Below are 27,729 nucleotides of genomic sequence, written 5' to 3'. Positions count from 1 at the left end.
CAGCCCTGCCCCAGCCCCTGCAGCCAACCCTATTCCTTTTCCTACCTGGGGGGCTTTGCTCTTAGTCAGTTCAACTCTCTCTAGGATCTTCACTCTCTCACTTTCTTTTATATTCAAGCAGCCCAGGGTCCCTCACTCCAAGTAAACCCTTAGGCTGGAAGGCTGCAGGTGAAAGGTTCCATGCCCTCTTGGCCAAACCGAAGACTGTCATTTATTTGTCCTTGTCCTCCACAGTCCCTCTGCTTTGAACCTCTCCTCTCTGGTTTTCACCATGCAAGCCTGTTCTCTCTCTAACTGTCTCTCTTCTCCATTGCCTCTTGTCCTCTCCGCTTCCCATGAACTGTGAGGGCACCTCAAAAAGATGCACTTCCCGTCCAGCTTTCCTGTCTGCAGGTGACACTATCGCCCCAGTCACTCAGGTGGAACACCTTGGTTATCTCTACTTTGCCCCCATTATTCATCTTAATGCTCACGGACTCTTTTCCCTTAAGATGTTTGTATCCCCTGCTCCAAGCCAGTCTCGCCGCCCCTTCATCCGCCCTTCTTCCTGCATTGCTCCTGATCAGGTGACTCTTGAACTCCTGCTTGTTATGTCCCCGTCCATTCTGCACACTAGGACTTCTAGATCAATGTCGCGCTTAGAGCTGATGTTTGCTCGAGCCTTCCTATGCTCAGAAAACTTCCATGGCTCCCTTTGCCCCCATTTCATAAATTAAACTCTCTGCTCACCTTCCAGAGCCTCCAGCGCCCACTGTAAGGGTGACCTTATTTCCCAGTGTGCCCTAATATATCTAGGTAAACAGAACCCTCTCCAGGTCCCGCTCATGGGGCCTGTCCGTTGTCCCCCAAGTCCTTCTGCGACTGCTCAGATGGACATGATCTTTCCCTCGTTGGAAATCTCCCCTCGTTCTTAAAATGATTTCAGAGCAGGTATGTTTACAGTCAGGCAGATCTGGATTTCTTCTCAGCCCTACCACTTACTAGCTCTTAGATCTTGGGAAAATACTTGTCCTCTTGGACCTTTAGTTCTCTCATCTATGAAACAATATGCACACCACTGGGTTGTTAAGGGGACTGCACAAGAAACTATATAGAGAGTATATAGTGCTATGCCTGGCACATAACAGTCACTCAGTAAATGGCAGTTCCAGAAACCGAGCCTCACTGAGTGTACACGGAGTGCGCCACAAACTGGATACATTAAGTGCACTTCACAGGCTGCCCGTCTTCACCGATGTTGAGAATGCCCATTCCTTCCCTTGGGACAATGCCATGCAATGTTCAGGTCTCAGGACAAGTAGCACCTTCTATCACAAAGCCCTGTAGAAGCCCTCCTAAAAAGTGAAGAGTCAGTACAAGAAGACAAGCCAGCTCATCCCTGTGTTGGAGAGAGAGAGAGAGAGAGAGAGAGCGAGAGAGAGAGAGAGAGTGTGTGTGTGTGTGTGTGTGTGTGATATGTTCCTCTTCTTTCAAACTAGACCAGTGGTTCTCAATTAGAGAGAGAGAGTGTGTGTGTGTGTGTGTGTGTGATATGTTCCTTTTCTTTCAAACTAGACCAGTGGTTCTCAACTCTACTTGCACATTAGAATCACCTTAGAAGCTTAAAACAATACTGCTGCCAAGTGAATGCCCGTCCTTCAATGAAATCAGACTCCCCAGGGCTGAGGGGAGACCCTAAGTTCTAACTCTCTTATATTGTACCTTCGACTCCCTTTGCACACCTCTCAGTGTTTGCATTCAGAAATGCTTGCTAGCTGGTTGCAATATGATTCTTTAGCCTTTGCTTTTTAAAATTTCAGAAAGGAAACGTTATTACAACTTCCTTGGTAACACATTCATGATCTGCATGAACGGGATAATTATTCAGGCTAATTATTTTAAGTATGTTAGTGAGCCATAAAGACCATAGGGGAAGAGGTGATGAACAGGAGGTGATACTCAAATTAATCAAGTTTGCTAATTACTCGCAGCTCTGGGGAAGGCTGGGCGAAGCAGAAATTGAAATAATTGGTGCAGGAATTTCAATGATATGTATTCTCCCTGCTCCCAGTAAGCAATAATAATTAAGGCTGGGTGAATCTTAAGCAGTTCAATCATATCACAGAGCCTCTGCTACACAGAGCAATTCAACGATTTGGGGATTACCAGACCCTCTTCCCCTTTCTCCTCCTCCTTCCTGCCTCTCTCCCATTGAGGCCTCTTGTAGGCACAGGGATGGCACCTCCACTCTAAGCAGACAGGTCTGGAGTCTCTCAGCCTCAAGATGACAACCACACTGTCATAAATGCAGCCAGAGGAAAGGCGTGTGCTTATGGGTATTGTGTGTGTGTACATGGGCATGTGAGTGTGTGTGAATGCATGTTCAAATATCTATTAGCCTCTCCCCTTTGTAGAATAATACAGGATGACGTTTAAGCATCCAGGTTCTCAGAGTCAAATGGCCTGGTTTCAAATCCCAGCTCTGCAACAAACTGAGCTGGCTTGGGCAAGTCTATTTCCTTACCTGCAAACTGAATGTGGTAATAGCACCTATCACATAAAGTTGTTGTGAGGATTAAATGAGAGAATCCACATAATATGCTGGGAAGAGTACCCAGTCCATAGAAAATGCTCCCAATGGTTCCTAGACATTATTTCTCTCTGGTTATCATACTATGTTTAACTTGATGTTTAAATGAACATTTTTTTTTAACATTATGAATTAGAATACCTGAAAGTTGGCCACAGGTACCTGAAAAACTCCAGCACCCCCCAACAACCCCCCCAGTTGCAAGTTTTTCACTTGGCCACTCATCCATCTACATATCCATTCAACAAATGCTTATCGTGTGACCCTATACCATGGGCTGTGTTGGGTGCTGGGGGCCTGGGGGTAAACAATCTCTGTCCTTGATGAGGTTAGGGCCTAGAAGGGGGACAGCCAAATAAACCAGCAGTCATGATGTTGTGAGATCAACTACGATGGGTATAACTGCAGGGAGCTAGACCCAAGGAACAGAGCGGGCATCTCAAAGATAGCTGCATCTACTTTGAGACAACTTGAAGAACTCTTAGATTTGTAGAGAGGTGTAGTGAAGAAAACACAAGCTTTGGACTGCAGAAGCCCCAGTTCTCTGTTCTATATCTTACTGTGAATTTGGGCAATTTATAAAATGTCTGAGCCTCAGATTCTTTGTCTATATCAATGGATATAAGGAGATGCGCCTTGCAGTAGGGTCAGGAACATACCATCTGTGGACCAGGGCAAAAGAGGCTTCTGTCCTGGGCTTGTCTCTAGAATCTTGAAATAGTCATGCCCGCCCAGAGCCTGTCCAGCTTCTAGACCTCACTCTAGGAGCCCAGGATCCTGGAATTCTCAGTCCAAATAGCCCTGAGCCTACTTCCAGGATGTGCAAAGACTTCTGTCCTAGATTCATCCTCCTGAGGGTTGACGGCACATCTGGTAAGTCGGTTAACACTGGAGGGGTAGCCAAGGAATGGCTGTTTGCCAGGCAGGAGCAGAACGTGCTTAGGAGTGTGGGCTGGGTGTTGCCATATGAACTCCTGAGACGGAAATGGGGCTGGGTAGAGAAGGAGGGGCCAGCCACGGGTGGGCAGCCAGCTCTCCCTGTACTGCAACCTGCCAGAGCAGCGCTCCGAGGCGTCAAGAAATTCTAAATTGGATCCTTGCCTTCCAGGGCATTCTGACAGTGTGTTTATCAAAGTAGACGGATAGAGCCTACTTTGTTTTTATAAACTGTGAGCTTGATTTATAACTCACGTCCACATTTAGTACACAGGCCTCCATTTATATGAGGGAGACTGGCTGAAAAGTCTAGAAATAAATAAGACTAAGCAAGCTAGCACAGTGCCTGGCACATAGTGGGTGCCCATAATATAACTACTATTAATAATAATAATAAGTCATCGTGTGTCACCCAACTCAACAAATGCTATGTCATTTCCTGAGGTAGCTCCACACCTACCTTCTCCCCTGGAGTGACGGATATCCTCCAGATGCAATGGGAATAAGAAGGGTAGCCGTTTGGAAACCCAGGTGCGGAAAAGTTTCCCGTTGAGTCCTGCAGGGTCTCCCCACACGCTGCACAAGTGAAACGACAACTGTGATTCTGACATCGCACACACTCCCCGCCTGCGAGCTCCCTGTCTGGGGCTGCTGAGCAAAGACACGCTTTCAGCCAGAGCCCTCAAGACACACTGGTGAGAAGCGTGCCAGGCAGACTGACATTTTCCTGGCCAATAAAAGTGAAAATAGGGTCCGTGCACCAAAAAGGAACACCCCAGGGATTCTGAGGCTCTCGGGCTTGAGCATGGCCTAGAGCTGGGTTTGAACCTTAGCTCTCCAGCCTGCTGTGTGGTGGTGACTTTAGTTTTCTTATCTGTAAAATGGATGAGACCTGCCCAGGTTAGTGAAACCATCTGCATTAAATGAAATGGATCGTCTCAGTAGCAGCCTTATACTTACTACTAACAATACCTGTGGCAGAGAGAATATGAACGTGCAAATAGATGAAGCAAAAAAAAAATAAAAACTTTTAAAAATTTATTTCGGCTGTTAATTTGAATCTTGCCTCTTCTTTTTCTGCTATCCACCTCTGAATGAACTACCAAATAGTCAGGAAAACAGAAAAATGGCCAGAGGCCCAGGAAGCTGGAATACTCTGCAGGTTCTTCTGCCCTTCGATGTTTGAGGGTTGCTAGGTCAAGAGCCTAGAACATAATCCTTATGTATGTGAAAAATATTTCCCTAATTCGTCCTCAAAAAAGACACCTGTATGAGTGAGCTTGGAAGTCAGAGGTTTCACATTCCCCAGACTCCCAGGGACTCAAACTCCGAAGACAAAGACACTGGGTTGCTAGGGCCCCCCTGTCTTATGTGGCCACCCCCAAAGTGTGGGAAAGAAGCATCCTTCTGCACATTTTCCTAAGGGCAATTCAAACTATGCACGGCTACCATCCTCGCTTTCAGCCACTACTCGAAACGACTGGGAGCTGCACTTTTGGAGCTGCAGGAAGGGAGAGCTGGAGAGTGGCCCATCGTCGGCCTCAGGAAATCCTGGATATCGGGGCTTCAGTATCGTATTACTGAACAACTGCCAGGCTTCATGAGAATTATGCCCGGCAGTCAACACCCCCGAGGGTTCCATGGAAATTATTTCAGAAGAATCATCAACATTCTGCAGGAACAGATACGTTGCTGTATGGCTCCATGGTATTTACCAGCTGCCTCGAATCCTTTTGGGAAGTCAGAAGCATATACATTATAACTAAATAAATACTACGGCATTTCCCACGGGACCATATAAGGTTTCTCTTTCAATTCATCAAGGTTATATGATATGTGTGTCTTGTACTGCAGCCCTATCGTGCTCCCAAATGACTAATAGCTGGATGAACATATTTCCTAGAGTTTCATGATGGAGCAAGCCTCACATGGTCCCTTGTAGGCCCTGTGATAAGGCTCAGTAGGGCAATGCGATAGCCCAGATTTTCTAAGATGGCCCGTATTTCAAATATTCTGTCCCATGGTCCAACCGTATGTCTTATCTGGGGGTTTGGAAAAGGCTACTGGACTTTTTGTTAATAGAATTTCATTCTTCCTCCCTGAACCACTGAAATGCATTCTGCCCCAACAATGATAAACACTCGGCAGCTGTAACCAATGCTTTTCATTGACGTTCAACAGCCTAAAAGGGTCAATGTGAGCTCTCCCCGAGGCCAGCAGAGGGTGTGATGATGCTGAAGCCAAGGGGACAGAAAGCAAAGAGGGCAAATTCAAGGGAAACGGGCTTCTGAACTGGCAGAGAAGCGGCTATCTGCTCAGACCCCTGTGTACTGTCCAGACTTCAATGGCAGCCTAGTAGCTACTGACCAGCACCTTGGATGGCTGAGAGAGCCCCAAGGCTATAGAAACGACCTCATTTACAGCAGTGAGACTCCCTCCCCTCCCAGTGTTTGGGAAGCGGACTCCCACCGTTGCAAAAGCATTCGCCTTCATTCTTTATCTTCCTGCAAAACCCTTAGTTCTTATTTTGCCAAAACAAATCCCTTAGTCCCATAGAAAGCGGAGGTGCTTTCCCCATAGTCCCCCAGTGCACGGTTGTTCTGCTAGACCTTCTTTCTCTTCTGAATATCAGGGCTTTACCAGGAAATTCTGCAGCTTCCCATTAGCTGAGCTGAGGGCTCCAAAACCTGTTATTTGCTTCACTACCAGCAACCACTTCACCATTTGGGGTTCTATACTAACACCTCCTAATAGCAACACATCAGAAATCACAGCTGCCAGGGAGCAGTCTCTCCAGGTTCCCCAGGATGTCCTCCTAGCCAAGGGGAATGTTTGCCAAGGGCAGTGGAGTTGTGCTCCGTGGGTGCCATGGGGCCCTGGGACTCCCCAGGGTTCACAGTTACCTGGGCATTTGTACAGCTTCCTGGCTTGAGCTATGTCTCCCTGACTGAGCCGCACACGCTGGCCAATGGTTGGCCTGATGCCATTGTCGTCTCGACGGGGAAGGATGGTGTCTAAGAAAACTCCTCTACAGGAAGAAAAGGGAGGGAGAGAAAGGAGAAGGAAAAGTCAAGGCTGTCAGGCTGTCCGCGCTGGGATTTACAGTCTCCATTGCCTTGCCCATAACCTCATCAACATTCCTACCCCCTGGCCTGCTCTCAGGCTGGCATTTGAGCATTCTATTTCATCAGCTGCTTGCTCACTTTCCAATGGGAAAATGACTCTGCCAAGTTTAAAAATATGCCCTAGCCCAGTGGCCTAAGGGCTTCCTTACTGATGTCTGTTGAGCATTTCCTTGAAGCCCCTGGCAGGTCCACATGCACAGTTGCAGGGAGCACCATTGAGAGACTATGGTGTGAGTGGCACCCCCTGGAGTTGTGCAAGGGCAGTACTGAGCACGGAAAAGTCCTGGAGAGGCTCCAGAGGGAGCTTGGGAACCAGTACAGTGTTAGACTCTTAGGGGCTGGTCAGGAAGTGCTGGTTGATGATTTGGTGAGTAATGGGGGTTGGAGTTTAGGGACCTTGCTGGTCAGAAGAATAATCAGATGGAAAATGAGATGAATGCAGACAGCTAGAGGTAGTCGAGAGCCCCGGCCTAGAGATTTCTGTGTAAGGCTTGGCTCTGCCACCTGAGCTCAGACAAGTCTCTTCCCTTCTCTGAGCCACAGTTTACGTCTCTAAACAATAAGAGATTGGCCTAGATGGTCGTGGCAGCTCTTTCTAACTCTAATGTCTTATTCTACTCCCACATGAATGGAATCTAAAGTGACTGAAACAGACAAGTGGACACCAGGATGCCTGGCTGAATGCTGGCCCTATTCACACCTCCATGTTGTGGGCATGGTTTACACCCTGCTTGAGTCCCCCCCACTCTGCTCCCAGACCCCTGACTTGGGACCTCTCCTGAGGGGAGGGCCTTTCCTTGAACCGGCTCCTTCTCCAGTGACCACCCTGTTTCTTTTCTTCCCTTCTTAACCAAGTTTCTGGAAAGAATTGTTTCCATTCTCTGTCTGGATGCTCACCTTAATCCACATCAGCAACGGTCACCAGTCACAGACTAATTGACAACTTGGATGGACACTTATCAATCTTCACCTGCCTTCTCTACAGCACTGACATCCGTGCTGTCCCCTCCCTCCTCCGATTCTCTTCGTCCTGGTTCCCAGGGCACTGCTCTCTCTGAGCACTAAGTTAGGATCCTCTTCTTCTGCTTCCCCCATAAGGACCGTTCCTCTGGTTTTGGCCTCTCTCCCCCTTCTCTCCTCTCTCCTGTTCCACCTGCTTCCTGGGCTTTAACTACCACCTATAGGCTCACAGCTAATTCTCTGATTCCAGCCCCAGAACCATCTGCTAAGCCAGATGCCTCGCGAAATTTCCATTGGGCTGTCCTATGGGCCTCTTATATCCAACGCATTCCAAACAGAATGTATTCTATTATTCTCCTGCTCCTTCCATGAACTTTATCTCCCGAGACTGAATCTGAAGGTGACGGCAGCTCCTTCCTCTCCTTCATGTTCCCTTGTAGAGACCAGGAACCAGGTCCTATCCATGGCACCTTCTAGACATGCCTTAAATCCACGCCCTCCTCCTTGTTCCAGACCATTGCCTCAGCTCAGGCAATCAGTTTCCCCTTCCTGAATTCATCCCAGTGGCTTCTTAACTGGCTTCCCTTTTTGTAGACTCAGCCACCTCTGCTCTACCCCAGACACCGCCGCAACGTGATTGTCCTGAAATGCAAGGGCAGGTGTGTGCCCTTTCTACTTAGAAGCCTTCACTGACCTCTGATCACCACCTGGATTTCCAGGCCCTTGGCTCACGGGCTTCTGACCACATTTCCTGACACCTCCACTTCACTCGTTATCTGAAGCAACACTGAACTCTTGCTAGCCCCAAACATACCCTTGCACATGCTATCCTCTGCGAAGCTGTTGTCCACTACCCATCCTCTTGTCCACTAGCAAACTCCTGTTCATTCTCCAAAACCCCATCACATGGCTTTCCTTCTTAAAAGTCTTCTGAGCTCTTCTTCCCTCCCATCTTGAGTCAATCATTCTTTCCTCTGGGTCTTATTCATCTAACCTCTTATCATACTGTATTGTCTTTTTCGAGGGGTGATGATAATTGTCTTCTCTGCTAAACAGTAAGTACTTCCAGCAGAGAGACCAGGTCTTTCATCTCTAAGTCCTCAGGGACTAGAACATCGCAGGCCTCAAGAAATACTTCTTGAACTAAATTATGCAGCCAAGATAGAACACTGTCTTCAAAAGATTTTGCATGATAGTTATTTACACCCAAAAGGGAACGCAACAATTCTCACTATCTAGTTATTAGCTGCACTGTCCTTTCTCTTCTCTTTCTCTTGCAAATACGTCCTTTCCCCTAAATTCTGCACTATCTTGGAAAATATATATTATCCCTATTTCCTCCTTTTCACTTTCGTATATACTTTTTTTCTAAACTAGACTTCAGCCTCACCTTCTTTCCAACATTAGCACACAGGAGCCTAGACCATCTGCTGAAATAGTCTTTAACACTCCTACCCTCAATGTTTAGCCACCTGGCCTACTGTCTCTAATTCCCATCATCTCATCTCTGGAACTGGAGTCCTCTAGAGAAGCTTCAGTGAAATCTTTGGCTTCCTTCATTGACCTCACCAAGTTTCAAGTCACAAGCGACAACTCTACATAAAATCCAAAATTCGATCACCTACTAATCAAAAAATAGATCCTTCTGCCCTAACAGGTGTTCATTTGTAATTATTTTCTTGATTCCCCTGAAGAAATTTTGCTGCTCAAAATGCAAGGCTCACCACAATCTCTTAGCACCCCAGACTAACTGACCCTGCTGATGACCCACGCCATATAGGTGACTTGGCTAGTGGCCTGCTAGGCAGAAATGTATACTCACACTCACCAAGTTGTTTACAGACCCTTTCTATGTGCCAGGCCCTGGATGGACACCTTACATGCACCATCTCATTTAATCTTCATAACACCCTGGGAAGCAGATACCACTATTATTAGGGTTCCTTGCTACTGGGGAGAAGAGCAAGCCCACAGAACTTAAGTGAGTCACCCAGAGTACAGAGGTAGTAATCAAGAGCCAGCCCTGGAACCCAGGCTGGCCTGGAGCCCACCTCCCGGCATCTTCCTCCTTCCAGCCAGTGTTTCCCACTGCCCAAGAAACAGGAGGCCTTAAGATATTTTAGATAAAGGATAGAGTTAAAAACACCGGCGGCTTCAGAGCAGCAGGAACAGCAAGAGCTCACTCTGAGACAACTCTCGGGGGCTGGGACACCCGACTTCTACCCCACCCTAGCACATCCTGAGCTGCCAGCAAGGTGATGGGTTCTGGAAGATGTTTATTACAAGAGGTGTCCTCTATGTAAACCACTGTAGTAGCATCCCCGCTTTTAAGTAGGACAATATTTAGCATTGACATTCTGCTAAACTAAGAAAGGGTTTGGCAGATGCCTTAAGGAATAAAACTGTCAACTCCAAGTTCTCTATACAAAGACACCCCTGTACCACAGAACTGTCTCCTCATCTCCTGGACCCCTGCCCAACAAAACCTCCAAGGACGCCACTCCCCACAGCCCGGGTCTAATCAAGGGGAGAGGGGAGAAGCTGCCATAAACTAGAGGGAATAAAGTTGGAAGGAGACAGCTCAGTCGTAAAGGCACATGAAGCCTGGGTTTCTCATCAGCAGGAGTAGCATTTGCCCCCAGATGAGTAAATGTTCTATAGGCCATTTTCTGCTCTTTTACAGAATCAAAGACGATGTGCAGGCTAGCTCCAGGGGACACATGACCAGAAGTAATGACATGGAGTTAGAGAGTGGGAAACTTCTGATAAAAAGTGGGCCAGGAAAGCCCATTGGTAAGGGTGTCATTGATAAATGTCCTATCGAACAACATAGTTTTCTGAAAGTCCATGCAGAAGATTGCACAAAGGACAATGCAAGTATCCACTAGCTACAAAATAGGTTTGCTGAAACCACTCTGGCCTCCAGGGCAGAGGTGAGAAGGTAGCTGTGGTAAGTTGTTAAAATAACGACTAATACCTACATCCCTCCTAATACCTACATCCCTTTGCAACGTGACGCTGCCACTCCACCCATTAAGAGGTAGAACCAGTTTCTCCATCACTTAAATTAGGGCTGGCCTGTAACTTGCTCTGGCCAACAGAATGTGACAGAAGTGATATCATGCAAGTTCCAGAGCCTGGGTCTTAAGAGTCTTGTGGCCTTTAGGAACCCTGAGTTCCCATGTGATGAGACGCCCAGTCTAACTCACTGGAGAATGAGAGGCCACACAGAAGAGAATCAAGGGGTCCTAGTAGGCAGGCAGCACAACGGCCAGACCTGGCACTAGCCATCCTGGACTACCTAGCCCAACCATGCTGTCAAATGACTATTGCTGCAGGTGTGATCCCAGGCAAGACCAGAGAAGAATAAGCCAGAATAACCCACAATATGATCCCAGGCAAGATCAGAGAAGAATAAGCCAGAATAACCCACAATATCATAAAAAATAAGTCGTAAGCTGCTAAGTTTGGAGTAGATTGTTCTGCAGCAACAGACAACATCACTGTAGCAGAAGGGGAAGTCTTCCTCCCAACAGTGCCTTCAGAGAAGGTGCCCTGCTCCTACCCAGCTATCCATCATACCCTGTGCTGCCTCCCTGCCAATCTCCCTCTGAGGGGTTCCAGGTACTCTTGATGAGGAACTATTATCTCGTGAGTTTGGTCCATGGGCTTCCACTGGTCTGTGCTGGTAAAGTGCTTCACATTGACAAATGTATTAATAATAATGGTTATCTCCTGAAGGGCGAAGGGGCTGGCATTGTGGGCTCGAGATCAAAGGCTAAAAAATGAGACTTTCTAAAGAAAAAAAAATGCTGGTGCCAGAAGATGCTCTGTCTGCATTCTTCCTGCCTTGGCCTCTGGCTTCAGAGCTTTGCATAGTAACTGGTACAGAGCAGACACTGAGAAGACAGTGCAGTTCCTACAACCCATTAGTAGTTATTTATCCAAAATTCCCTACATCGCAGATACTTGTAGATTCTCCTCAATGAAGTGACCACTGTATTTGTGAGTATTTGGAAAGGACTGCAATGAGGATAATGAAAATTTCTTTCCTCACCTAGTCTCCAGCATTGTGAATTTCCCTGCCTCCTTCGACCAATTCATTAAGTTATTCATTTAACAAATATTTATTGAACACATACTCTGTGCCAGGCACTGTGTTGGGTGGTGGGAACTAGAAGAGAGTAAGATAGTTTCTGTCCTCAAAGATCTCAGTCTAGTGAGGGAGAGGGCAATGCAACAGATAAATATTAATAGATAAATGTATAATAATAATTAATTGATAATTATAAAGCAGTATGAAGAGTAATGACAGCCACAGAAACAAGACCAAAGGGACAAGCTTCTCACTTGGACCAACTTGATTTTGATTCCCTAACAAAATCAACATCTCGTCTTTACTCGGCAGCTGGCAGCCCCTAGGGCTGATGTGGTGTGACTCGACTCTTCCCTGCACCATTTCCCAGCCTGTGAGTCAGCCCGGCTCCAACGCCCAAGCATCTCTGCCGACTCTGGCCTCTGCAGGGGATCTCTCATTCTGCCAGCCCCACTGGCTTCCTGAGATTCTCCCCTACACCCCCAGAGTAGGTGCCTAAAACCTCAATTTCCCAATGAAGGAGGAGGAAGCCTCAGATTTCCATATGGCAACAAATGACATCATATCTGTTAAGCCTTCTAAATCTGCACCAGATTTAGAAATTACAACATGAAATACTTGAGCTGAAGGGGATGTGGAGAACATCTAGATCAACTCTGTCATGAGGAAACTGAGGCCCAGGAAGGTGGCTATTAGACCCAGCACATAGCTGCCCCTAATTACTGCCTAGACTTCCCTCAATAGCATGGTTCCTGGGAGAACTAAGACTAGAACCCAGTCTTCCGACTCTCAGTTTAGTGGTCTTTTCATTACACCACGTTGCCTGTTGTATCTTCTGATAAAGAGCCCAGGTCAGTTGTTCAAAGATGCTGGCGTAGACCAAACTCTGCCCATTAGAGCTCTGGAGAGTTCCAGTCTGGGTGCAGGATGGAGATCATAACTAAATTAGCTATGTGGCTGGGGGAACAACGCCCTCTGAGAACTTGGGATGCTGGGGTTTGGAGGCTCTCTCCCACGATTCTATGACCTCATCAACCACATGCTTTCAGCAGCCTTACCCAAGAGCCAAGGAGCCCTGGCTAAATAGTTTCTCCTTCACTCTCAAGAGCTGCGTGTCTCTTGAACAAATGATTTTCTTCGATCTTTATGGACAGAGTGACTCATGAAATGGACTGTTTCCCTCTTTGCTGTGACTGCCAGGGAGCACAGGACAATATTTATTGCTCATCTCAACAACTGTACTTTATGGCATATATTCGGAATAGTAAATTCATTTCAAACTTCAACCTGGTTATCTACCCTTATTTTCCCCCCTCCCCCATGCTTACATTTCCTCACCAACTTATTTTCTTTTTGTCTTCTGTTTAAACTGGTAATCACCTCAAATCTTTTTTTTTTATGATTAATTAACTCACTAAATAAATAAATAAATAAGTAAATAAATAAATAAATAAATAGCAGATGAGCTGGTTTTAAGAGGCGACTAAGAAAAAAGTACCAAGAGAAAAAAATATTTGCACCTCAAAGTTAGAGAGATCTACAAAGCTGGGACTAGGAGGGGCAAACTTCTACATACAAAACGCTCGTGTGGTCTAGAAGCAGGGGCAGTACTGAAAATAGTTAACACCTGGTCCAGTACAGCGCTAACTCATCAAAACAGATCCTGCCAATGCCAGCCATAAATAACGGGTCCCGCCATACTTGGGGATACCAGCGACCATCATGTGTGACCAGCAGGCAGGAGACCTGGATCTTTGCTCTGACTCTGACCCCAGCTACTCGTGTGCCCTCAAACTGGCTGGAGCCTCAATATATCCTCTTCTCTGAAATGAATCCATGATTTAGGAGTGCTCCCCACCCCCACCCCAGCTCTAACGCAGCCTACCTTCCAATAAACCAAACCTCCTCTAGGAGAAATGGTAAATGCCACCATACTTACATCAAGGACGTACTTTAGAAGATACCCCACCCACTAGAAATTACACAAAGAGCCTTAAGTTATTATCACAGCCAACCTGTCAATAATGTCCCTTTTTCAGTTTGCTGATCGTGACACTAGGGCATAATGAAATACCAGCTTCACAATGGGATTCAATCTTATTAGTGGGAACCTGATTAGATTATATTTCACTGCAGCCCAGAGGACACACTGTATTTCTGACAGACGTACCAACTGTGCCAGGAGCATGGAGAGACCCACTCTCCACAGACCTCCAGGAATCTGACCCGAGCCTGCAGCAGGCACAGTAAAACACAGACAAGGCATAACCATAGATTCTGACCTTGAGAAGGTGTTCCGGGCATAGTGCATGATGCTGTCAAAGTCGTACGTCTCTCCCAGAGAACTCACTTCCCCAGCTTCCATTTTTAAGAAATTATACTCCTGACCTGTGACACAACACTCGGTTAAGGCCTTTGAAAACCAAGGCAGGCACCTGAAAGGAGGCAGAAGGGGGAGAAGGAGGGCCCATAGCAACTTCCGAGAGCTCAGTTAGCCTGCTCAACAAATCACTGGGTTGGTGATGGTTCTTGTTGCCATTTTTTAACAGACTGAAATTTAAAACTTAGAATAAGCCCTATGTTTTCCCAACCCCACCACCCAACATCCATCCCCACATGCCACTCCAAACTCTTAAACTAAGTTTGCAGGCAGGTCAGTTATCAAACTGATTGCAAAACAAAAGAACAACAACAAAACAACAACAATAACGATAAAAAACTCTCCTCTTGCTACTGTAAAAACAAAAGAAAACAAGTCAGAGTTAAGTTCAATCCCAGATAGTTCACAATTCAGACGCTTGAAAGCATTTTTTAAGGCAACCATATTATTCAACCAGCTACTTTGACGTTCATTATGAATTTCTATATAAAATTACTTAATATGAGAAAGTACTTTTTACAAAATCTAGACACTTTATCTGCCTTGGGGCAGAACATTTCTAGGCAGAAATACTGTTTTTATATGTACTCCTGTCCTAATTGTATTTCAGTTTCAAAAGATGTGTTGCCTAAGTCAGCAAAAATGACTCATAAAAGCAACCAAGAGCACTTTTTTGGCTTATGAGCTTTGATGCTGGAACAGTGTTCTGGTCGATTCTGTTCCTTTTAGGAAATGGAGTTGGACTTCGTTGTCCTTTACAACATGGAAAGTCATTTTGCTTCTGTCTAACCTACAAGCTATGGCAGACGATGTCCCAAGAAGGGCCACAGATGGACAATGGCAATGCTGGTAACAAACACCTGTACAATAGGGTCACTGCCTCCATACCTACCCCCTACCCCATGGATACCACCTTCGTGGCCTTTAACTTCCAGACTCCACACAAGTTCCTTACCTGGCTGGATGTTTTCTCTGATGATGGTGACATGCTGATCTCTGTCTGGGCGGGTGTGTTCATGCCAGAACCCAACCACGTGGCCCAGCTCATGAGCCACAATGCCAAACTTGTCACAGTTTTTCCCAATGGATATAGCCTGTGGGCCTCCTCCTCTGCGCCCAACATAGGAACAACAGCTGGACAATTGCAGAAATACCAGGTCAGCAGTCAGGAAATAGCAAGAATCTAGTGCCCCTCCCCCAGTGTGTGTATGTGTGTATGTGTGTGTGTATGTCTAAAAAAAACCTACAAAATTTTAGAGCTGAAAGTGCTCTCATTGTCCAACTTCCCTTCCAATACAGAAATAACCTCTAAAAATGGTTCTTAACCTTTTTGGTGCTCATGTATCCACCTGAGAGTCCAAAAAGAGATATGGTCTCTCTTCCTGGAATAATGCACATAGCCTCTCCGACTTTTCTACCACTGAGTCTACTGGACCATCACTGATGACAAGGAAGAGAGATGGGGAAAGGGGCAGCTGAGTTTGTGTAAAGCATGAGTCTTGACACCATTAACAGAGAGCCTTAGGGATGACTCTCCTTCTGGGCATAATTATTTTTTCAAATAATATTTGTTGATTATTACTAACTAGAAAGGTATAAAAAAATTAAAATGGCCTATAATCCATCACCCAGTTAACCTCTATTAAATATTGTTATATAATATTTTCTCTCCCTTTATCTCTTTCTCTATGTATATATATAGAGAGAGAGTAAGTCAAGGATCTATCCTTGACATTTATTCCTGTGCTATCTTGGCTACTTTAAAAAAAAAAAAAGATGCATGTTAAATTGTGCAGATGCCTTTTTAACATCTATTGAGATTTGAATATGGCTTCTCTCTTCTATCAATATAGTGAATCATGAAAATAGATTTCCTAATGTTGAACTGGTCTTGTATTCCTTAGACATATCTTCTTGGCAGCTCACTTTCTTATTCTCTATAACATTTTAGTTAGGATTTGACATGGCCATTCATAAGTTAGATGAGTCTATACTTGTCTCTTTTTCTGATGCCGTGTTTGTCATTTTGGGGTACCAGTGTCATGATAGTTCCTTAAAAGTAATTTGGAAGGAAGTGTTCTTTTTCTATGCTCTAAAAAGCTTAAATAGTACCAGCATAATCTGTTTCATGAAGATTTGAAAGAATTCATCTGTGAAACTCTAGATGTGGTGCTTTGAGGAAGAGAGCTTTTTCCCTCAATTTTTCAATTTCTTTCACAGTTACTGGTCTGTGTCAGCACTTTATATTTGTCTTGAAGTCATTCACATTATCAAGACTTCCATATTTCTTACCCTAGATTTTACAAAATATTCTCTTATGATTCTGCTGTATCTGTGGCTATTTCCCCCTTGTTCATTTCTGATTTTGTATACTTCTGCATTGCTGCTTTTTTAAATCTTAGTTAAACTAACAGGTAGTTTATGGTTGTTTGTTTGTTTATTCAAAGAATTCACTCTTCGATTTATTAGTCCTATAATGTGTTACCCAATTTTCTTATGTTCTCATTAGGTTTATTTTGTTGTGGTGGCGGTTTTTATGTTCTTATTTATTTTGCTAGCTTCTTTGAATTGAATATTTCATTGTCATTGTTAATTAGTGATGTAGATATTTGAGGCAGTCGGTTTTCCTTTGGACATAGCTTCAGCCATCTCTCTTCATTTTTGAACTCTAGGGCTTTCCTTAACTAGATATCTTGTAATTTTAATCTTGATTTCTTTATGACCTAAGAGTTGTAAAAAAAAAAAAAAAATGGTGGGGGCAGCTTTTAACTTACCAGTTAATTCAGGGGTGTTTATTCTATATTTTGTTATGTTATTATGTCTAGTTTCATTGCTTTGCGATTAGAGAATTTTTGATGCTATTTTGCCTTTCTGAATTTATTAAGGTGTTCTTAATGCTTAATAGATGGACAATGTCTATAATAGTTCAACAGGCACTTAAAACGAGATGTGGTATCAAGTTATAGAATCTGATAAACCTATTGAATCAACTCCATTAATTATATTTTTCTAATCCTCTACAAATCTCTATTTCATTTTTGATCAACTTGACAGTTATCTACATGCACTGACAGAAATAAAATAAAGTCTCTGGTGTTTCTGTCAAACTCCCCTTGAATTCACTGAGGCTTGTTTTATGACTCAGTGCTATGCTATTTGGTGCATAAAGATTTATGAGTTATATTCTTATTGTGGCTTTTACCTTTTCTCATTATAAGGTGTCTGACCTTTTTTTCTAAAAAAAAAAAAAAAAAACTTTTAAAATAAAACAAAACAAAAGTAAAATTGTGATCCCAGCTTTCTTTTTGTTAGCATTTGCCTATAGGCCTTCTTTCCCTTTAAACTTTTGAAACCTTTCTGAGTCATTTTCTTCAGTAGTCATATCGTGTAGGCAGCATGTGGTTGGGTTTAAGTTTTTGAACCAATATGAGAACTTTTTCTGTCTCAGATCACACTTACATTTATTGGTATAACAGATAAGTTTAGGCATAATCCATTTGTCTTATTATTTGTTACATTTTCTTGAGGAAATCTGTAAGCCCATAAAATTTCATGCAGAATTTAGCGTATATGTACTTCCATCATGAGGGAGCCCATAGCTTCATCAGATTCTCAGTGAGGTCACTGACATAAATTGTTTCAGAACTACTTCTCCATATGAAATACTCCCAATTCCTTCCATTGCTCCCATGACAGGAAATCTAGAACCTTTGTCTTCTTAGAGTCTTCCTCTTGACCCACTTACTCTGTCACTGGATTGTGAGTTCATTGAGGGCAAGGAGAGTTTCTGATAAATCTGGGGCTTTGCAGCTCATTGGAAATACTTGGTTTTACAGAGAAAATTTAAGACTCATGAGCCATCAGCTTTGCTTGTCTCTGATTCCACTGAGGCGGTCTTGCTTTCACTTACTTACCCACAGGTTCTGTAACTGAACACAATAAAGCTTTCTTCATCCGTCCTCTCTATGAAGGTCACACAGGTGTGCTTCTCCCAGTGTCTCATGGCCTGCTTAAAAATGGCCCTCTGGCTTCCTGAAATGACAAGGCAAGTGCTCATCACTTTCTCCATGGGTCCATGCCTTCCTTAGATGCTTTAAGGCATGCAGGCTTACAACAAAGCTTGCTCCAATGATTAAAAAAATAAAAGCTTGTTTGGGTGACCCCAGAGTAGAAATGCACTAGGAATAATAACTTACCTTGCTACAAATACAATATAACTTCCTTGAATTGTCAAAATGTAGAGAGTAGGAGTTTGTGAATTGGAAGACAGGGTAAAAATAGATTTTCAAACCACCCTAGGCTTCCTAACTTTTCCTTTGTATTGAAAGTACTTTTCTAAACTTAAAAAAAATCTTACCCAGGTCATTCAACTGGGAAATTTTAGGCTTTTGAAGTAGCTCACCAGCACTTCATTCCGCACCCTCATCTCATTTTATACCTATAGGAGGTGTTCCTGTATACTCTACAAATTCAATTTGCATATACATTCATGCTACTTTTGCATGGAGACTCAGTATTTTCTGGAGTAGTTTTGAGCCTGATTTTCTGCAAGGTCTTTGAAAATAAGTGAATTTCATACTTTCTCTGAACCTATCTTCACAGTTCCTTGATTAGAAACGTGTTGAAAAATAAAACAATGAATAAATTGTCTGGGAGCAAGAATAAAGTAGTTGTAAACTCCAGTCTGATCGTTATCGATAGGCAATAAGTATTCTTTTCAAAATCTATCAATCTGATATAAAGAAGACTGTTTTGATTTTGCTAGAAGCAATGAGAAGGAGCTAGGACAATAGCTGCTTAGGAAGTACAAAAGATGATGGAACTAGGGTCTGAATTCGAGAATGACCTTGTTGTAAAAAACCAACCAACCAACCACTGGGAAGGTTCCCATCATTGTCTACAAGATGTAGGTGTGGTGTCATATCATTGTCCCTAAAAACATTCATATAGAATAAGAGTAACGTGGCTGTCCATTTTTTAAACATCTTGACACTTTTAGTTCAAATTATTTATAGCTCAATCACTCACCAAAAATAGCTATCTACTAATTAGAGAATAACAAAAATCTGTGTAAAGAAAATTCTTTATATGAAATTAGTTAATTTTGATAAAGGTTATATAATCTTTGGTCAGAAAAGTACACTAGGTGTGAAAGAAGACAGTTAAGATACCAAATGCTATAAAGGCTATAAAGCGGGGTGCTGGGAGAGAGTAGCTGGTGGGGGTATCAGGGAGTCAAAGAAGGCCTTTCTGTGGACATGACATTTGCTCTGAGCCTCTAACGATAAGAAGAAGCCAGCCAGGAGTGGGTCTGGGGAAAAAAACACTCCACGCAGGAGGACAAGTGCAAGTGTGCTAAGGTGGCGGTAAGGTAGGCATGTTCCAGAAAAGAAATGACTGGTGAGGGTAGAGCACAAAGACTAAGGAGGAGAGAGAAGGGAGGGAAGGTAAAACACTCTGTGGGAGGGGGCTAAGGGCTGCCTGCAGAAGGGCTCCATGGTCAGGAGTTTCAGTTTCCTGAGTGGCAAAGGGAAGCCACTCAATGACTCACATATTTTAAAGATAATAGTATCAATGGTAAATAATTAATTACTAATTACTACATGCTAGGCACCATTCTAACTGCTTTATCTGAGTTACTTAAATCTCAGAACGATCCTATGGAGTAGACAACGTCATCCCCATTTATATAAGAGAAAACTGAGGCACAGAGAAGTTAAGTAACTTGCCCCAGGGTTGACAGCTGGTACATGTTATAGCCGTGATTGGATCCAGGAGGTCCAGCGATGTCTACTGGCCCATTCTGGTTACTGTGTGGAGTACTGCAGGGTGCGGGGGTGGTCCAGGGTGCTCATCCAGGCAGAGGACAGGTATAGCCGCCATACGTAGCTGCTCACACTCTTTTTTCTGCCTGGAGGGCTTTGCTCACATACCCACTGTGCAAATCCTGTCTACCCTTCAAGACCAGGTCATATGTCACCCACTACGTGAAGCCTTTGGGACCAGGTGACCACCTCTGGAGATATACTCCCAACAGAGACTGCAGTTTCCCCAGGCCTACTGCACTTGACCTTGTAGACATGAGGGAGTGTAAGCAGATAGGAATGCTGTGACCTCTACATCTGCTGAATCCCGCCTGAGTCCTTCCTGGGAAGACCAACTCAACCTAGGGTGAAAAAGTACCCAGTGCCAAAGCAAGCCTCATCTGGGGCTACTGACCTGTAAAGTTCCCGCCGATGACATAGGGGATGACCCCTCCAGGCCATATCCTCTCGGCCCTTGAGGTTGTGGCTCTTCGGACCCGGAGAGAGAAGGTCTCAGCTCCAGCATTTGAGGTCCCAGGGCTCTGTGGAAGCATGCCATTCTCTTTGCCATCTGCAAGAGAGTCACACTGCTGTTTACTTTGCCTTTAATTCCTCCTGTGCATTATAGTTAAGATTATATTATCAATGAATCCACCAAAGAGGATGTTAAAAACGTGTTCTAATGGGAGCATTTGGTCTTTTCAGGGTTTTGAATCCCTAGATGGTAGTTTTCCAGATGGGGCAAGAGTAAGTGCAATAAGTGTACCAGACATATAACAGGAGTGGGTTTGGCTTGTTGGAGTCCCTGAATGAGGTCCCATCAGGCCCAAGGGCAGTCTGAGGGCCACAGAAATAAGTGGATTCAGACAACTCACACCATTTTGGGATGGAGCCAAGTTAGAAGCTTGTACTCTTCTCTGAGCCAGGAACATTTGAGGGATTGAACTGAGTGAATTTCCTGCCTTGACCAAATTCCATCAATGTTGCAAATTTTTTAACAATTTGACCAGTCTGACAAACGAAGTGAACCAGTCTGTGAAGCTGAGAAAAGAAACTCTTTGTAAGATAAACCCCTGGAAAAAGCAGAGCCTTATAACATCTCCCGGCTCTTCTCAGCCTCTCAGTACATCTGAACCTTTAAAAAAGGAATGTGGGAAAGAAGTAGAGGCTCTATTAAGGTTCTGAGTCCAAAGTATGACCCCTGGAAATAAGAGACAGGTGGGATAGAACCGCTTAAACCTGTGGCAACAACATAATAATTAATTACGGTAAATAATGTTTTCCACTTTTACCATGTACCCAAGAGAAATGTTTACAACAATGCCACTTTTACCATGTACCCAAGAGAAATATTTTCATTTCTCTTGGGTACATGGTAAAAGTGGAATTGTTGAATCATGCAGTAACTCTATTTAACACCTTTTAAAAAACCATCAGACTACTTTTCAACAACCTCAAGGGCCGAGAGGATATGGCCTGGAGGGGTCATCCCCTATTCATCATTTAGACAATTTAAGGTGTCATTTTCAGTTTACTTCTGAGAATGTCATTATTCTCATTTAGAGCTTTTTTTTTTTTTTTCAGTTTTTATATTTTCCCCTAAAAAGAAACTTTTGGCTTTGATTCTTTTTTTTTTTTATTTCCTTAATTTTTATTTATGTTATTATTTCCTTCTACTTTTATTTTTCAGATGTTTCCTTTCCAGCTTCTTTTCTCTCTTTGAAAAAAATTTAGATATAATTCACACACCAAAATAGTCATCCTTTTAAAGTGTGCAATTTAGTGGTTTTTAGTATATTCACAAAGTTGTGCAACCATCACCACTATAGAATTCCACAACATTTTCATCGCCCCCAAAAGAAACTCTGTATCCATCAGCAGTTACTCCCCATTTCTGCCTCCCCTCAATCTTAGGCAACCAGCAATCTACTTTATGTCTCTATGGATTTGCCTATTTTGGACATTTCATGTAAATGAAATCATGCAACATGTGGCCTTTTGTGTCTGGCTTCTTTCACTTGGCATGTTTTCACGGTTCATCCATGTTGTAGCATTAATCAGTTCTTCATTACATTTATGGCTGAATAAAATTCCATTTTATTCAAAATATTTTATTTTTTGGAATAAAAAATTCCAAATATGGATATACCACATTTTGTCTACCCATTCCTCAGCTGATAAACATTTGAGTTGTTTCCACTTTTTAGCTATCATAAATAATGCTGTTATGAACATTAATGTGTACCTTTTTTGGTAGACATGTTTTCATTTCTCTTGGGTACATGGCAAAAGTGGAATTGTTGAATCATGCAGTAACTCTATTTAACACCTTTTAAAAAACTATCAGACTACTTTTCAAACCAGCTGCACCATTTTGCAATCCCACCAGTAATGCATCAGCATTAGAGTTCCAATGTCTCCACATCCTCATCAACACTGGTTACTATCAATCTCTTTTGATTATAGCCATCCTAATGGGTATAAAGTGGCATCTAATTGTGGTTTTGATTTGCATTTCCCTAATGACTGATGATACTGAACATCTCTTCATGTGTCTATTTGTAATTTGTACATCTTTGGAGAACTGTCTATTCAAATCCTTTGTCCAATTCTTAACTGGGTTATTTGTTTTTATTGTTGTGTTATAATGATTCTTTATATATTATGAAGACCAGGCCTTTATCAGTTATATGATTTGAAAATATTTTTTACTTTGTAGGCTATCTTTTCATTTTCATAATAGTGTCCTTTGAAGCACAAAATTTTTAAACTTTGATGAAGCCCAATTTAACCATTTTTTTTCTTTTGGTGCTTCTCTGCTTTTTGTGTCATATCTAAGAAATTATAGCCTAATCCAACCTCACGAAGATTCATATCTATGTTTTCTTCTAGAGTTCTATAGTTTTAGCTCTTATATTCTGGTCTTTTATCATTTTGAGTTAATTTTGTATATGATGTGAGGTAGGGGTCCAATTTCATTCTTTTGCATGTGGATATCCAGTTGTTCTAGCTGAAAAGACTAGTTTTTCCCCAGTGGAATTGTCTTGGCATCCTTGTAACAAATCAATTGGCCATTTTTTCTAGCTCCTTCAGTTGAATGTTTGGCACACTATTTTCAATCTTTCTTATATTCTAACATTAACATTATAAGGCTAAAATTTCTTGAGTTCCTCTTTACCTGTATCCCATCCTTTGACATGTACATTTTAATGTTAGACATTGATATATTCTAAGTTCTATTTAGACTTCCTTCTTTGATCCTTGTATTATTTATAAGTATGATTTTTAAAAATTACTTTTTATTGGTTTCAAGTATACAGTACATTGGTTAGACATTTATATAGTTTGTAAAACGATCCCCCTAATTGCTCCTTCTCTCTCTGGTTTTCCACCTCGCCAATGTATTAATGCTAACTGCATTCCCTATGCCGTGCTCCCCATCCCCATGAACATCTATCAACTACTAATTCATACTTCTTTAACCCTTCACCCCAGCCCCCAATCCTCCCTCTGTCCATCACTAAATTGTCTAGATTTTTTAGTCTGTTTTCTTCTTTTTGTTCCTTAGATTTTGCATGTAAGTGAAATCATATGGTACTTATCTTTCTCTGTCTGACTTATTTCACTCAGCATAATAACCTCTAGGTCCATCCAAGTCGTTGCAAATGGTAGGATTTCATTTTTTTAATGGCTGAGTAATATTCAATTGTATATATGAACCATAACTTCTTTATCCAATCATCTGTTGATGGGCATTTAGGTTGCTTCCATATCTTGGCTATTGCAAATTGTGCTGCCATGGATATTGAGATGCAGAGATTTTAATGAATTAGTTTTGATTTTCTTTGACCCAGAAGTACAATTTCTGGCTTAAGAGGTATACCCATTTTTAATTTTTTGAGAAAACTCCAGACTGTTTTCCATAGTGGCTGTACCAATTTCCAATCCCACCAACAATGTATGAGAGTTCCCTTTTCTCTGCATCCTTGCCAACACTTGTTGTTCTTTGATTTATTGATGATAGCCATTCTGACAGGTGTGAGGTGATATCTCATTGTGGTTTTAATTTGCATTTCTCTGATAATTTGCATTTTTCTGAGGAGCATCTTTTCATATGTCTATTGGTCATCTGTATTTCCTCTTTGGAGAAGTATCTGTTCAGGTCTTCTGCCCATTTTTTAATTGGATTTTTTTTGTTGTTGAGTTGTATGAGTTCTTTATATATTTTGGATATTAACCTCTTATCAGATATAGCATTAGTGAATATCTTCTCCTAATCAGTAGGTTGTCTTTTTGTTTTGTTGATGGTTTCCTTTGCTGTACACTCGGCATAATAACCTCTAGGTCCATCCATGTCCATCCACTAGTTTGATGTAGTCCTATTCGTTTATTTTTTCTTTTGTTTCCCTTGCCTGGGGGGATATGTCTGATATTACTGTTAGCAATATCAGAGAGTATATTCCTATTCGTTTATTTTTTCTTTTGTTTCCCTTGCCCGGGGGGATATCTCTGATATTACCGTTAGCAATATCAGAGAGTATATTGCCTATGTTTCTTTCCAGAAGTTTTATGGTTTCAGGTCTTACATTCAGTCTTTAATCCATTTTGAGTCTATTCTTGTATATGGTGTAAAAAGGTGGGTGTTATTAATCTCTGACATTGCTTTGTGTTCCAAGAACCTATTCTCCAAGGCAGGGGTCAGCAACTTTTACTGTAAAAAGCCAGATAGTAAATATTTCAAATTTTGTGGTCAATATATTCTCTGTTGCAACTACCCAACTCTCCCATTGTAGTGTGAAATTGCCATAGACAATATGTAAATGAATAGATATGGCTGTATTCCAATAATACTTTATTTGCAAAAACAGATGGCAAACTGGATTTGGCCTTCTGGCCATAGATGGCTCGCCCATCCTCCAAGGTTATCAATTCTTCAGTACTGTATTTTGAGCCTTCCTTTGTAGCCCAGTACAGGGTTGGTATTTATAAATGTTCCATATGTCCTTGAAATAATGTACATCAAGTTCCATAACTGATGGTTGAAGGGTGCTACATACGCTGTTCAAATATTCTACTTACAAATATTGTTAGCTCCTTGGTATAATAGTTACTGAGAAAAGTGCTTTAAACAACCTTGAAAACTAAGATTGTGAATTGTCATTTTCGCCTTTATTTTTAACTTTTGATTTATATTATTCAAGGCTATGTTGGCTTAGTAATACAAGCTAAAGATTGTTAAATGTTCCAGGTGAATTGCTTCTTTTATCATTAATGAACCTCTTTATCTCTAATAATGTTCCTCCATAATAAAGATTATTTTGGCCAATGTTAATATTGCTATACCAGTTTTATTTTGATTAGTGTTTGTCTCATATAGCTTTTTTGTATCCATTTATTTTCAATCTTTTTTGTGTAATTATTTTTTAATGAGTCATTCAACAGGTGTTATTCTTTGAGTAAATTACACTTCTCACAACAAACAATAAAACAAGCCTTGGAATGGTCATAATGTCGAGGTTTAGGGGTTTTTTTACTGTATATGAAATAGTTTTTGTAAATAGAATTTTTTATTAGAATAATTGTAGATTCACTGCAGTTGTAAGAACTAATACAGAGATATTTTGTGTATCCTTTACTTGGTTTCCCCAAAAAGTCACATTTTAAAAAACTATAGTACAATATCACAATGAGGATACAGACATTAATACAATCCACTGATCTCATTCAACTTTCCCCAGCATTATGCATACTTCTTTGTGTGCGTGCGTGTGTGCGTGTGTGTGTGTGTCTAGTTTGATACATTTTTATCACATGTATAGGTTTGCGTATCCACTACCACATTCAAGATACTGAATAGTTCCAATACCATAAGGGTCCTTCATGTTGCCATAACCACATCCACCTCCCTTCCCCTCTCCTCCTACCCATCCCTAAACTCTCAACCAGTGATTTCTTCTCCATTTTGAAAATTTGAATAATATTATAAGAATGGAATCCTATAGTACATAACCTTTGGGAATTGGCTTTTCTCACTTAGTGCAATTCCCTGGTGACTCATGCAAGTTGTTGCCTGTATTAATAGTTCTTTTTTACTGCTGAGTAGTATTCCATTATATGTACGTACTACAGTTTGTTAAACCATTCACCTGTTGAAGGACATCTGGGTTGTTTCCTGCTAATTCAAATAAAGCTGTTATGATTATGAACATTCACATACAGAAGTCTGTGTGAAGATATGTTTTTATTTCTCCGAGATAAATACTCAGCAGTAGAGTTGCTGGGTCATACAGTAACTGGGTTGATTTCTGGGTTCTCTATTCTGTTCCACTGATCTATGTGTTTATCCTTCTGCTAATATGACACTATATTGATTACTGTAATTATATTGTAAGCCTTAATATCAGGTAGAGTGATTACTCCCACTTTAGACTTCTTTCTCATGATTGTTTCAGCTGTTTCCATATAAAATTTTATGTATCTTTCCATGTAAATTTTAGAATAAACTTCTCTATGCCAACAAAACCATGCTGGGATTTTGATAGGCATTATATTAAACCTATAGATCAGTTTGGAGAGAATTGGCATCTTTACTATCTAAGTCTTCCAATCCATGGACATGGACGTCTCTCCATTTAGGTAGATCTTTCTTGACTTCTTTCATCAGCATTGTGTAATATTCAGTAAAGTCATGCACCACTTAATGATGGGGATGCATTCTGAGACATATGTTGTTAGGCGATTTTATCACTATGTGAACATCAGAGTGCACTTATACAAACTTAGATGGTATAGCCTACTACACACCTAGGCTATATGGTATACCACTATTGTACACGTGGACCGTCATTGACCAAAACATTGTTGTCAGGAGCATGACTGTACACAAATACTGTATACTTTTTTTTCAGTGTACATCTAAGTATTTCATTTTCTTTGAGTGATTATAAATAATATTGTTTTTAATGTTGGTCTCTGCATGTTCATTGTGAGTATATAGAAATATAAGTAATTTTTGTGTTTTGGTCTTATATTCTGACATCTTGCTAAATTCACTTAATAGTTCTAGGAGTCTTTGTTTGTTTCTTTGTTTGTTGTAGATTACTTGTGACCTACAAAAACAAACACATCATTTGGAAATAAGAAAAGTTTTATTTTTCCTTTCCAATTTTCTATTTCAGTAATTCTCTATTCAGTAGTGTTCAACATAATATTTATCCCATTCTAGTGCCAATAAATATAGCTATCATTTCTAGAAGCCCTATTTAGTGGCTTCTAAATCTTTCAGTTCTTTTCATTATTGCTTTATTTTACTCACACTAGAGTGTCAAATTCTTCATTGGCTCTTTAATCATTTTATGTATACTTATTTAATCTCCTTTTAGATTGTTCTATTATTTCTACATTTTGGAGTACTAATTCTCCAATTTATTGTCTCTGCTGATTCTCCTTCATGGATTAACTTTTTGTGTTTCTAATGTTTTTATTTAAAGTTCATTTTTAGGGGAGGTTATCCCTTTCTACAGGAGTCTCATACTCTCAATCATAAGTGTGACCCTGGTTTTCATTTTTTGGGCTCTTGGTATTCTACGGCTCCTAGATCAATTTTTTGTGTTAATTTCTAAGTTTAGGGTTTCCATATATAGGAAATATAATTTGAGAAATTTTACCTATATAAGGAACAGGCTTTGAAATTCAGTTTCTCATAGAAGATATTTTTCCCCCACTTAGAGCCTAGGAAAGAGAGCAAGATTTCTTGCCACTCCTCTCAGCCACTGGGCAGAGTTTTCTAGTCTTTTTTTTTTAATGAATAAGAAGCTCTTTGAGGGTGTTTATTTTCTTCAAGATCTCACTCCATTTCT

The 27,729-nt window shown here is 41.7% G+C and overlaps 1 protein-coding gene across 1 annotated transcript in view; it reads right to left on the bottom strand.

Annotated features, from left to right (window-relative positions):
* The window catches only part of TLL2 (tolloid like 2), a 119,430-nt gene that overhangs the window by 31,484 nt on the left and 60,217 nt on the right, over positions 1–27,729 (bottom strand). The window contains exons 4-9 of the mRNA XM_006925920.2: positions 20,286–20,441; positions 17,981–18,098; positions 15,022–15,200; positions 13,969–14,074; positions 6,409–6,533; positions 3,966–4,081 (exon numbers count right to left, since the gene is read on the bottom strand). Coding sequence (XP_006925982.1) covers positions 3,966–4,081; positions 6,409–6,533; positions 13,969–14,074; positions 15,022–15,200; positions 17,981–18,098; positions 20,286–20,441 — 800 coding nt within the window. The remainder of the gene's footprint in view (positions 1–3,965; positions 4,082–6,408; positions 6,534–13,968; positions 14,075–15,021; positions 15,201–17,980; positions 18,099–20,285; positions 20,442–27,729) is intronic.

Source organism: Pteropus alecto, unplaced genomic scaffold, assembly GCF_000325575.1.
Source record: "Pteropus alecto unplaced genomic scaffold, ASM32557v1 scaffold88, whole genome shotgun sequence".
Lineage (NCBI taxonomy): Eukaryota > Metazoa > Chordata > Mammalia > Chiroptera > Pteropodidae > Pteropus > Pteropus alecto.
The sequence above is the reverse complement of the archived record's forward strand: the minus strand, read 5'-3'. Positions and strand labels throughout refer to the sequence as shown.